We start from the raw sequence: 14064 nt of genomic DNA, 5'->3' as shown, positions 1-14064 counted from the left end.
CACTTAATCATTTTAGTTCAAAAATAAAAAAAATAATTTAATTTGACAATCATCTGATTCTAAGAAGAACCTGAAGGCCCACCTGGTAAGCATCTAATAAATACATAATAGATTTAGATTAAGATAGCAAAATAATATAAAAACAAACCTGCAACCATTCTTGAATACCAAGGGGAGGCATACATTTTAGCGGTTTCAATGACACCCTGTTTAAAAACGTGGCAGGGTGCCTCTATGCATCTGTTTGGCTCTGCTTAGATTTTACCTTTTATAGGTATGTCGCAGCCTACAAAACTGTTATAAACACTGCAGTATATATCTTTTTGTCTTAAAAGGTGGAGCCATTATGCAACACGAAATACCACTTCAGTGAAAAATTCATTCCTACCAAGACGGAGCCAGCAATCCTAACACTTGTCAAATTGAGATGCTACAGTTCAATTAGAACAATGTAATAAATCAAAAGAGAGGTGATATGTCTTTAAAAAGATGCTTGATTTTGTTTGTGTGTTTTAGGTTCACAAAAAGATTTCTTGAAAAGAAAGGTATGTAGCTGTTATACCTATGGAGGGGAAATAGGGATGCAGAAAAACACCAAGTACAGATGTAACAACGCTGATGGTTAACATTTATAGGTAATGAACCTTTGCTTAGTTTAGAAAATGATGTGATGTGAGGTTCAGGTGTACTGAATTTTCTGGCTAACTAAAAGTTAAGCAGAAACACTTCTCTGTTGTAATTACCCCAAACAGCATTGTTTCACCATTTGGTATTGGTCAGATAAGGAATAGTAATGATTCTTCAATAGGTCATGACTGCTGAGCCTTTGGGTCTCATTCTGACAATGAGTTTCGATAATGTACCAATATCGGTATACCATAAATACCAATACGTAAGTTAAAGGGATCAGGATCTTCTTTTTATTGCCTAAACCCTGGAAAAATATATTTTTAGCCCAAACTTTCTAATATCACCAAAATTTTATTACAGTTTGCCTCTTTCCTAAGTCAAATAAAACCTGCATTACTAAGTAATCAATATCTTACTTGATTCAATATTTTAAGTTGACTTTGGCATTCCACTGGCCAGGAACAAGTAATCCCACAAATGTCACTCCAGATATGATGCAGGTTTTAGTGATGCAACTACTTTCTATTAACAGGGTGCAACCTCATATTTCATCCATGTTTTGGAATGATCATTAAGGAGATAAAGACGTTTTTGAGGATATTTGCTCATGGATAATCTTACTAGTCTCTGTATGAATTGTGAGGAAGCACCATTATTTTACAGGGAGAAAGTGAGGTACTGAGAATCTAAAAAATTAGAAAACAGTCACTCTTAGAGATAATGGAATGGAAATTGTGACAAAAAACCCTTGGCTGAATGTTCTTCCATAACAATAACACTCCAATGCACATGTAATGCCATCTTTTTGATTAATTTTTCTTCCAAAATGGTCATAAATTTCAATAATTTATCTACTTATTTTGCAAAACTTCAATACATATCTAGGTCTAGCTTCACTGGCACTAGCAAAATCCAACACATTTACTATAATAGCCCATAAGGATTTTTATTTTTGTTTTATTTTTAGAGGCAGGGTCTCACTCTGTCAACCAGGTTGGAGTGCAAGGATGGGGTTCACAGCTCACTGCAACCTCCCACCCTTGGACTCAAGCCGTCCTCCTGCCTCAGCCTCCCAAGTCGCTGGGACTACAGGTGCATGCCAGCATGCACGATTGATTTTAAAGTTATTTTTTGTAGAGATAGAGTCATGAACTCCTGGCCTCAAGCATTCCTCCTGCCTCAACCTTCCAACAAAGGTTTTAAAAAATGAAAATGTAATGCTTTATATTTGAGAAATGTCTTTAATAATGTGTTACATAATAAATTGTCATGACAGTATTAGTACTCCAGATTCTTCATTTGCAATAGAAAAGCCACTTATCTAGAATTATCTAAAGCTACGATTTTTCTTACCAGATAATAATTATTGAAATTAAGCAATAAAGCTATCAATAATAACACTTGTAAGTATAATGCTCTTTACTTACAAAATATTTACTGTGTAACAGATAATATGTTAAATATCCTTATATAAAGGTTGGTATTACTCTGTCCATTTTACATATGGGTCAACTGAGTCTCAGGAAATTTATGTAAACTCTTCTAGGTTACATAGTAGTAAATAAGAGAATCATGATTCAACTAAATTCTGTCTGATTCCAATGTCCATTCTCTGAGCTATACCATTGTCTTTAACATACTTCTTCTACCTCTGTAAGTCTCCAATTATAAAGACATTTTTAAAAAGTCTTCTATTCTTGCTGTCAGTTCATCAAGTAACTCCTCATTCCTGAGGTTTGTGAAGTTGCTTGTTTAAAAATAAAAAGAAATTTCTGTACTCCAACCCAGATCTCCTAAATTGGATTTTCTATAGGCCATGCCTGATAATCTGTATAAAATTAACTTCAGGTAAGTTTAAGAAACAGTGTCTAGCCCTAGATTTTACTCTGTTCCCTTTTCACCTCCATTCCTTTTAAAAATACATTTCATTGTATATATTTAAGGTATACAACATGACATTGAGATACAGACAGACAGTAAAACAATTACTGTGCTCTTTCAAACACAGGTCATAAGGCAGCATCATTCATAAATGGTAATCTCTTCAAATGTGATCAAATGGAGCATACTGTTGGCACTCAGAATCAAAGCCACTGGAAGCTGCTTGAGTTTTCCCTAGGATGTCCCTGTGCTATTTCTTTTCTTTTCTTTTTTTTTTTTTTGAGACAGAGTTTTGCTCTTATTGCCCAAGCTAGAGTGCAATGGTGCAATCTCAGCTCGCTGCAATCTCCACCTCCCAGGTTCAAGCGATTCTCCTGCCTCAGTCTCCAGAGTAGCTGAGATTACAGCCACATGCCACCATGCCCAGCTAATTTTTTGTATTTTTAGTTAAAACAGGGTTTCACCATGTTAGTCAGGCTGGTCTCGAACTCCTTACCTCAGGTGATCTGCCTGCCTTGGCCTCCCATAGTGCTGAGATTACAGGTGTGAGCCACAGTGCCCGGCCCCTGTGCTATTTCTACCATTCAAGCAGACGTTTGAAATGCATATTCACATTTCAAATTTTAATAAGAATGTATTAGATAAAGTGCCTACTACATGTCCAGTACCATGAAAGAACCATGATGAGTACACAAGTAGAAAAGTCATGGAAACCCCTAGAGTCAAGAGAGGAATACTTAAAGACATATAGTCTAGAAAACAGCAGAATTTAGGATTACAAGAAGACCTTGGCAAAAAAAAAAAAAAAAAATTCTCAAATCAGGGTTCTTTTTAAGATGCTGGAATTAATTGCATCTGTGCTGGGGTTGAAAATCAAATGGCCACCCTTATGTAAGGTAATTTATTCCCACAACTTCTACCTGCATCACAGGGCTTTATTGGCTTAACATCAATGATACAAATTAAATACTCATTGTATGAGGTGGGAGGGAGAGAAAGATTACGTTTAACCTCATACTGACTGCAACACTGTCTGTTAAAAATGAGCTGTACACAAAACACAGAAAGCTTTTTAACAATACAATTACACTACTGAATTTTTTAACTTTAATTATTTCCTGCTACCAAATGGCTTCGATTCTGATTAGCTTCCTTTGTAGTAACTGGTGTTTTTCTACATTCAATCTCAAAAGATGAAAAAAGGCATATCTGCTCAGGTTTCCTTGGAATGTTTTTTTCTTAGTTATCTTTTGGAGTTGGGAATCATGTTACTTTGTTTAACATAGTGTGTTTATTATTCTAGCATGTTAAAGATGTTTTAACAGTGATGTTAATAGGCATATTTTATTTTAATATTGAATAATATATCCTTAACTATACACAGATCTTTTAAACATTTATAGAAAACACAACACAGCTGAAATGAGAAATTCTAAATTCCAGTAGTTTCTGGATTTGATCATTTGTGCCAATTTCCATTGAAACCAAGGCTTAGAGAGCAAGATTTCCATATGGAAAACTGAAGGCTGAATGAGTTTTGTAACTGAGTTTAAAATTGCAGGAAGAAACTCCATTGTGATTTCACTGTCTACTGCATACTCAGCAGAATAGCTGCTAGTTATAAAAGCATCAGGCTACCAAGGTAAAGTACTTGAAAACACAAAGTGAAACACATTTCACTGACTAACGTAATAGACAGTCAACCTCCTTATCACAATTGCCTGGAGATAGACACACCTTTTCATGTCTTGTATTCATCCTGGCTACTTTCACTCCTTCTGGAGGGCTTTCGAACTTGGATTTGACACCTCTTAAATTTCTGCTTTCTGTAAATGTGAAGAGGTTTTCTTTTCTTAGTTTTAGCCTTACTTGGAGCTCAAGTCTAACTTAGATTAAAAAGAAGTAGTCTTGGCCTTAGAAACTCAATGTTTGTTCTTGATCTTTCTTTTTTTCCTTTTGTTTTTTATGAGATTGAGCTAAAAACCCCAAAGTGGGACATAATGGCTTTAGAGACAGGAAGGAAATATTCTTTACTCTTTTTTTTCTAGTGTAAAAAGCCCACAAGGCTCTTTTGTACAAAGCCCACAGTAGAAGCGCTCCCTCAAAAGCCACCTTTTTTTCCTAAATAGTCTTAGAAGAGACAGTGTTCAGAAAAGATGACAACATCAAGTGTTGCTAATGTTAAGACTCAAAACAAGCTAAATGGTTTATGGCCAGAACTTCCATTTACTATATATACTGTCAAAACAGGAATTTTTTCCCCAACCAATAAAATGTTTTTTTAAAGGTCATTGCCTCTGAAATTCCATGATCAACAACTTGCTACTTAAAAAGAAAAAAAAAATAGGGGAAAGTTCTCAAATGAGATATACTGAGAAATCATCAGTATGACATCACAGAGAAAAACAAAATGGGATTATGAGAATGAAAAAGTTCTGGATTATGGATGGAAAAGAGGTGACAGATCCATTTCCTCCTATCAGCTTAAGATGTGACTTTGACTTTCAAAAACCTGGTAGCCATAGAACACAGCATCCACTTGGGATCATATGATACTAAATAATAAATCTGTATCAAAATTAGCAAAGTACAAGTGCAATTCATTGAATCAGCTGATATTTATTGAGTGTTTGTTATGATGCAAGCACTCCGTGCACATAAAACAATGGCAAAGTCCCTATTCAATGAACCCTACATTCTAAAGAGTAATAGAATCTTCCTTTTCTGTTACAAATTGTACAGGCCCTTGAAAGTGGATGATCTTGAAGTAATGAAAGATTTGTTTTCCTCCAAAGACAAAGTTTCCTCCAAGACAGAAAGCTGTCATTTAATTAAAAGATTAGAAGGGTTCTATGTTTGAAGACCTGGAGTTTAAAGCACATTCTTCGCCTCTACTTGACCAAGATAGTTTTTGAACTATCTTGAACATTTAATTCAATTTTGAACACAATTTTGAACATTTAATTCAACTCCCTGTAACACTTACAGAGCTCCCATAGGCAAAACAATATGTGTTCTTTAAATATGTTTGAAATACATTATTTAGAGCAATACTTAAAGTCTATATGTAACACAGTCCTATACATAATATTTTCTTCAGTTGTCAGCATTATGTTTTGCATGTTCAAACCACCGAAACAAAGACGTCCCCAATGCCTACCTTGAACAGTCAGAGTAGCAGATGCTTCAGCTTTTCCCACCATATTTTCTGCAACACAGGTGTATGAACCCGTGTCACCAGCCATCACCTTCCTAATTTTCAAGGTATGATCATCTCGGATTTCATATCTAATGACATAACAAAAGAAAGCACAGTTAAGTGACTTTCTACTTGAAAGATCTCATCATTATATACACAATGCTTCAAAGCACATGCCATATTCTTTTTCTGATAATTTAAAACAAAGAGTAAAATGTGGTATTCCTCTAAGTCAGCTGGCAGAAGAAAAGCTTGTTTTTATAATTATGTGGACTAACATATTAAACTACTTTCTAAAAGAACATTTTGGGGTAAAGTTGGCATTTATTTACTTATTTCCTCAAGCTCCTATGGTCACACTAAAACAAAAAGATAGTGACCATTAATTAAATTCTTATCATTTGCCAGACTTTAAATGTTTTATAGATTTTAACTTTCTAAGTTTTTATAACAATGGTATGAAATAACTGTTATGCTCACCTCCATTTTTTGGATGAGGAAAATGAGGTATAGGAGGTAAGGCAACTTGGCCTAGGTCCTCATCTAGTTCGGTGGCAGAGTTGAAATTTGAACCCAGTTTCATTTTCAAGTTCACTTGTCTTGCCTCATATTCCCTCCCCTTAAATGTTGGGTTTTCCTTGAACTTTCACTTTAGTCCTCTTTTTACTCTACATGATCTCCCTGAGTTAAGTTATCCCTAATTCATCTAAGTTCCAAATTTGGATTTCTAACTAATAATTAGACATCATATTCCATAGGCACCTAGTATTTAATGTATTAAATAAAATTTCCATTCTTCCCCTAACATAAACCAACTCCTTTCCTTAACACATTACGTATCTTCTTTCACCAGCTGCTCCTCCAATTTGTCATTTTAGTCTTAGAAATTTCTCTTTACTGTGGAGCCCTGTCTCCATCTCACCTCCCAGTTCAGACAGTTTACATCGCTGACCCGGACAACCACAAAAATTGTGTCCCTGCCATTAGCCTCTCCCCAGAATAATGTAACACCCATAGTGCTAACAAAATTAATTTTTCCTCTTATTATTTTTTGGACATGGAGTCACACTCTGCCACTCAAGCTGAAGTGTAATGATGCGATCTCGGCTCACTCACTGCAACCTCCGCCTCCCAGGCTCAAGCAATTCTCCTGCCTCAGCCTCCCGAGCAGCTGGTATTACAGGCATGTGCCACCACACCTGGCTAATTTTTGTATTTTAGTAGAGACGATGTTTCACCATGTTGACCAGGCTGGTCTCGAACTCCTGACCTCAAATGATCTGCCCACCTCGGCCTCCCAAAGTGCTCGGATTATAGGTGTGTGCCACTGCATGCGGCCAACAAAATTAATTTTTCTAAAGGGTAAATCTATTTATACTAACACTCGTGGCTCACCAATGTGCATATATTATTAGAAATTCATTACACAAAGCCCTTCTTAGTTTCAACCTGATATCTCATAACTTCTCATCATAAGTCCTATGCCCTAGCCATGCTAAACTTTATGCCACTCAAAAGATATGACATTCCTTCTCAGCTTGTGTCTATGTTGTAATAACCTATTTCCTGGAATATTCTTCTCTTCTTCCTTATCAGACTGATACATATTTTTCAAGACGTTACTTATGTGTCATGTTTCTTTGAGAACTCTCTCTGAAATTCAAATCCCCTCCTCTGAGCTGGCATAGGTTTACCTTTATGTGACAAAAGAGCTTGTGTATTAGTCCGTTCTCACACTGCTATGAAGAAATACCTGAAACTGGGTAATTTATACAGGAAAGAGGTTTAATTGACTCACAGTTCCACATGGCTGGGGAGACCTCAGGAAACTTACAATCACGGCGGAAGGCACCTCTTCACAGGGCGACAGGAGAGAGAATAAGTGCCAGCAGGGGAAATGCCAGACACTTATGAAACCATCAGATCTCATGAGAACTCACTCACTATCACAAGAACAGCATGGGGGAAACCACCTCTATGATTCAATCATCTCCAACTGGTTCCACTCTTAACACGTGAATCTCATGATTCAAGGTGAGGTTTGGGTGGGGACACAGAGTCAAACCATATCAGCTTGATATTGTTATTCTGTGTCTATCAATACATTTCATTTTCTGAGCTCCTTGAGAGCAGAAACTATGTCTAAACCACTACTGTAATCCCAACACCTAGAGAGAAGGCTCAACACATGTTTGCTGAATGAGTGAACATACTGGAGAAGACAGTCCACTGACAATACCTGAAAGCCTTTATTTTATTGGCTTGTTCCCTAAGGCTCCCTGATTCGTGCATCTCTGCTCCTGGCCAATTTAAGGACTTGACAGATATCAAGAAACTCTGACCTCTCCTACCATTCCCTGGTGATATTTTAGCTGAGGAAAAGGAAACCTGATTTTTAATTGGCTCATGGACACATCCTTAATGCTGTATCTTTCCTCCCTTTCCTGCCTACTACCATTCCAAAAAATTAGTATTAACTGTCATTTGGCTGAACAGAAGAGAAACCTGTGATATTAAAGAATATCACATTTTACAAGGGTTCCCTGTGCAGCCCAGGGTCATGAATGCACAGTTCTTCTCTGAAAGCCTCAGAGAAAGCAGGATAGCAACTTCCTGTTTCTAATTATCTCCAGTATTGTATCTGGCCCCTGATAGAGGATTCTAGAATGGACTATTCTAATGGCCTGGATGTGGAGATGATGTGATGAAAAACGTAGAAATGCTGAGTTGATAAATCACATCACGAAACTCTGATGCGTACCTGGATTTGGGCAGCTCTCCATCATCTTTCCTCCATCGTACCGTAGGTACAGGGTCACCTCGGGCCTCACATTTAAATTCTGCACTGTCATCCACAGTTACTGCCAAGTTACTGGGTCTCTTCACAAATGATGGTCTCTCTAAAATTAAAAAGAGCTGCCTTAAGGTAAAATTTTAAAATGAACCAGCTGAAAAACACTTTAGGAGTTCAGTAAGAGTATATTTTTAATTTAAATATTAGTGAGGAAATTATTCCACAGAGTCCGCTCATTCTAGAAGCTTCTCCCTAGGTTTAGTGCTTCCTCCCAGTCCTCCTCCCACATCTTTGGCTATTTTATCTCAGGCTGCTTTCCTGATTTCTTCTCTCCTCTTTCTACCCACCCCACAAAAATACTTGGCTTAACAATATTTCTTTCTCCCTTCTATACAGATACAAAATGATAAGAGATCTATTTTTCAGGAAGAAGATTAAATAAAATTGCACTTACCTAAAACAGTTAGTTCTGCTACTTCACTCTCACGTTCCCCAACCATATTGGTACCAACACAAACATATTTGCCAGCATCACTTTTACGGGTGTAAGTGATCATGAGTTTTCCTCCTCGTATCTTAAAAAAAAGTTTCACATGAATACTATTAAAATTGCTTCAGGTATGTTTACCTGACAGAGGGCTTCACAAATGAAGACTACTTTCTAAGCATATACATCAAAGCATAATTACACCAAACAGCTAATGTGTAGTATTTGCTATTTTTAGGTAGTAACCTTAAAGAGAACTGACTCCAAAGGTACAATATAAAAAAAGCAAAAATGTTTCTCTTTACTTACATTTCATGTAAAGTTATATTCTGTATAGCTAGAAACTTGTTGCCCACTCGGCCAAGTTATTTCATATTATTTAGTTAAGTGAAAAACCACAAAAAATTGCGTGAATAATTTGGTTAGCAAGAGGAAAAATAAAATTTTTAATACCATATGACTATAACTAATATTGAAATATATATTAGCTATAAGTGATTTCAAGAAAATGTATTCCAGCATTATATGAATTAACTAAAATGTCTCTAATAACTTAATTTGCCAGAGTTGCTTTAAAGGAATGTATCTTCATTGCGAAAACATAGTAGAACCTGTCATTTCCTTAAAAACGTGATGTTGCTGCCACCCAAGCTGGTTTTGGGGACTTGGGAAGCAGAGAATGAATAGGTCCCAATAAATCATCAGGAACGACACATTTGGGTACACTCTTGAACATATAATTGAATGCAAATTAATTTCAAATGTTATCAGGCATACAGTACAAGAAGTTGACTGAAACTAAACATGAATTAAGATTGGACTATCCTTAATTTAACACGCTTTTGGATGAGAGTTGAGTTCAATTACCCACGAATATCTACAATGTCCTGATCTTAGAAAGGTTTCATTAGGGACAATTTCCAGAAGGTTTATTCATAGAGGTTTTTACCTCATAGTTACCAACTAGATAAAGGAAGAAGGAAGAAGGAAGGAAGGGAGGCAGGGAGAGAGGGAGGAAGGGACGGAAGGAGCAGGGGAGGAAGGGAGGGAAACATCTAAGCACATTTTTTTCATAATACATTAAGGAGTTCATTGAAACTACTGCTTTGTAAAGGTGAGGTCCCTTCACAGTTTTGAATGCCTAAATGGATTTATTTTAATCAAGGCATCCAAACTAAGTATTCTGGCCAAGTCTTTAAATACTAGAGGAAACAAAACATTAACAAAGTTTTTAATTTTTGTGGGTTTAGAACTTGATTTTTTTTCAGTAGCATCATAAAGAAATGATCAGCCTGCTCCAGATTACCATCCAGGGATTTTTCTCTGCATCATTCATCATTCTGTCTCTCATACCCAGAACAATGCCTGCACACAGTAGTCACTCAAAATACTGTTGTTGAATGTAAACTACTATTGTTAGTCTGTTATCCAAGTTAAAATATTTCTATAAGGTTTATAACAGTTATAAGATATATTAAATTGTTTTATTTTTTCATACTTACATTTTCAAATAGAGAAATATAAAGAAAATGTCACACAAAAAATGCACGTTAGTGTTAGTACTTTTGAACATTCGTCTTTCAATTATGTGTGTATACATACACACTCACATACACGCATGCATATACAGAGATACACATTTACAGTGAATGTGTTTATATATACACATACACATATAAACATATATACATACACATAATTTTCCTAAAGTAGAATAATGTTATATATGCTGTTTTGTAATCTGCATTTTCAACAGTATGAGGCATTTTTATATTTTAAATGTTCAAGAAATTTTACACAGATCCTCAGCATCAATTTCCATGGCTACACACAATTCTAGTGTTTGGGTTTATGACATTTTACCTAGCTATCCCCCTACTGATAGATATTTAAGATATCAGTGCCAGGTAATATAGATATCTCATTCTTCCCACTTATGAACAGCACTGAAATCAGCATTCTTTTTGTATACACTTTTCTCATATGTGCAGTTATTTCCTTGGAAGGTAGCAAAGTGGGATTCTTAAACGTATACCCAACTTAAGGCTATTGGTTTATATTGCTAATGATCTTATGTTTCATAAAGTCATTTTAATATATCATTTAAATTTCTGTCTTTATCATAACCCTGCTGTGAGACTGTGTGGGGAAGTGTTAAAATAACCTCACTTTTCACTAAAGGGAACAGAGGCTCAGAAAAGTACAACCTCTCCTCCCACATACCTCTGGTATGCGCACTGTAACAACATGTTTTAATTATGCTTCCAAGTGTCAGTCCCCTGACCTTAGTGTGAGCACTGAAGCAGAGGAGCACATGTAATTCCTCATGGGAGCCCCTGTTACAACGCGTTGTAAATAGTAAAAATTGTGTGGGAGGAAATGACTTGTGCAATGTCGCACAACAAGTTGGAACAAGGTGAAGACTTTAGGTAAGATATGTGTCTTTGGCTATATGCGTTATACAAATAAAAATAAATGCACAGCTCACATCCTTATTATCTTAATGTTTGATAAACTTGAGTTTAAAAAACTTGAGTTCTTGAGGTCCAGAACAATTTGAGTATCATCTTATCAAAATCTTCCTAAGAACTTTTGTAACCTTTCATGCACTGATTTTGGAACACTCGCATAAGCACTTCCAAAAACCTTAAGGAAACAAAATTATTACAGGAAAAGAGGAAGACGAAAAATCCAATATCTGAAGTGGAAGTTAAGTGAGCTGAGGTGTAGCTAGATGTTTCTTTATTAGTTCTATAACTTTGGATAGCATACCGAGCCTCTTGTTATGCCTCAGAATCTAACCTTGAAGTCTCTGGATATTTAGGAGACAAGTTTATTGCTGAAAGAATTATACAACGATACATAAAAGATATACCAAAATAAGAGGAAACAAACACATAATTTAACATTCTCTTTGTTTTAAAAGTGAGTAAGTGTTCAATGTTTTTTTATCTACTATAAAATGTAAGGCTTTAAGGACAATTTTAAGACATTCAAATACATAGAAAAATTGTGAGTCAAAGGATAATAACATATAAATAGGCCGGGCGCGGTGGCTCAAGCCTGTAATCCCAGCACTTTGGGAGGCCGAGATGGGCGGATCACGAGGTCAGGAGATCGAGACCATCCTGGCTAACACGGTGACACCCCGTCTCTACTAAAAAATGCAAAAAAACTAGCCAGGCGAGGTGGCGGCGCCTGTGGTCCCAGCTACTCGGGAGGCTGAGGCAGGAGAATGGCGTGAACCCGGGAGGCAGAGCTTGCAGTGAGCTGAGATCCGGCCACTGCACTCCAGCCCGGGCGACAGAGCGAGACTCCGTCTCAAAAAACAAAACAAAACAAAACAAACAAAACAAAACAAAAAAAAAAAACAAAAAACATATAAATAACTTGCAACAGTGTAGATTTATTTCTACAGCTTCAGTATAATATAGTACTAATTCACTTTTACACATCTTAAATACTTGGGAATGTAGAGTTTTAAATCAACTTGCTTATGCACACGTGGGGCACCAATTAACATTATATATGACAGCCCAATGCTATTATATGTTGAAAGAATCCATACAAATGGAGAAGGAGGGAGATTTAGTTAACAAGAGTAATGAGGGGACTGCCAGGAGATCCACAGACATGAAAAAATTCCGATTTCGAGATGAATGGGAGGAAACAATAGCTGAGGTAAACCAAAATTCAAAGAGAGGTATAAAGGCCCAAGGACTTCGTAGTATATACCCTGTTACTATAGCTCCAATTACATATTACACTTGACTTAATCATGGAAAAAATTGTGTCACTAAATCTATCAGATCTATTCTGAGCCCATATCATGTGTTTGGTATTGAATATAGATAGAAAAACTGTTTCTTTTCAATCAAAATTTATTTTATAGCCATCTTTTACAACTAAATCACATTGGCTGTGTAAATTGAAAGTAACCCACCAGGCATTTTACAAATACTTTCTCTATTCTTTGTAAGTAAACAAAGCTGGAGTTTGTTTACTCTGTCAAATTTTTCTACAAGAAATGTTATTGGATAAATTAAGCATCATGAAAACCTGTTTTCATTAGTAACATAATATGACTAAAAGCATATGGTTACACAGTGTTCATACATGTAAAACTTTCATATCAATGCAAAAATATAAAACAAATTCAAGGCCTGAAAAATATTAAAATTTCAAAACACTTTTAATGAGAAAAATGCACTTTTTGTAACAATAGCAGAGATATTAATCATCAATGACTAAGTAAGGTCAACTAAATAGCACCTTTGTTTGTCTACTCAAGGTATTCTTTACCAAAATTACCTAGGTAAAGCCCAAAGACAACAAAATATATACGAAAACGTAACATTTTTAAAAAAGATTTCTAAATCCTAGATAAATTTTCAGATACATATACTTAGGAAAGCAAAGTGAGCATGGGCTCTGGAGTCAGGCTACTTTTTATTATATATGTGTAACTTTAGCCAAGATATGAGTTCCTCTGTATCTCTGCTTTTCAACTCTAAAATGGAAATCCTATTAATATAGAACTGTAAGGATATTATGAAGATTATGAAATAAACCATAAGAAGCCCTTAGAAAATGCCTGCACATTATTATTATAATTATTTATTACACATATGCAGTTAATGATTCAATATTGTTTTTGATCTGTCTAATAAAAAACAATATTCCTTCCTTAGGCTAAATCCAGTCGCTTTTTATTAAAATTACAATTATAGGTCACATAATAAGGTTTAGTTAAGGATGAACCTCATATATGATGACGATCCCATAAGATTATAATGGAGCTGAAAAGTTCCTAGTGATGTTGCAGCCGTTGTAAGATCGTTCCCCAATGCATCACCTTTTCTACATTTAGATAGATTTAGAGACATGAAAACTTGCCGTTGTGTTAGAATTGCCTACAGTATTCAATGCAGTAGCATACCGTACAGGTTTGTGGCCTAGGAGGAATCGGGTATATCGTATAGCCTAGGTGTGTAACAGGCCATACCACGTAGGTTTGTAAGTAAACCCTATCATGGCCACACAACAATCAAATCACCTAACAATGCATTTGTC

The 14064-nt window shown here is 35.8% G+C and overlaps 1 protein-coding gene across 4 annotated transcripts in view; it reads right to left on the bottom strand.

Moving 5' to 3' along the window:
* Window positions 1-14064, bottom strand: part of LOC105485564 (roundabout guidance receptor 1) — a 1159905-nt gene that overhangs the window by 103369 nt on the left and 1042472 nt on the right. For all 4 annotated transcript variants that reach the window (XM_071092571.1, XM_071092572.1, XM_071092573.1 and 1 more), the window contains 3 exons: window positions 8959-9079; window positions 8472-8610; window positions 5672-5799 (listed from right to left, as the gene is read on the bottom strand). In XM_071092571.1, coding sequence (XP_070948672.1) covers window positions 5672-5799; window positions 8472-8610; window positions 8959-9079 — 388 coding nt within the window. The remainder of the gene's footprint in view (window positions 1-5671; window positions 5800-8471; window positions 8611-8958; window positions 9080-14064) is intronic.

Source organism: Macaca nemestrina, chromosome 2 (genome assembly GCF_043159975.1).
Source record: "Macaca nemestrina isolate mMacNem1 chromosome 2, mMacNem.hap1, whole genome shotgun sequence".
In the NCBI taxonomy this organism is placed as follows: Eukaryota; Metazoa; Chordata; class Mammalia; order Primates; family Cercopithecidae; genus Macaca; species Macaca nemestrina.
This window is presented reverse-complemented; position numbering and strand designations above follow the sequence as displayed.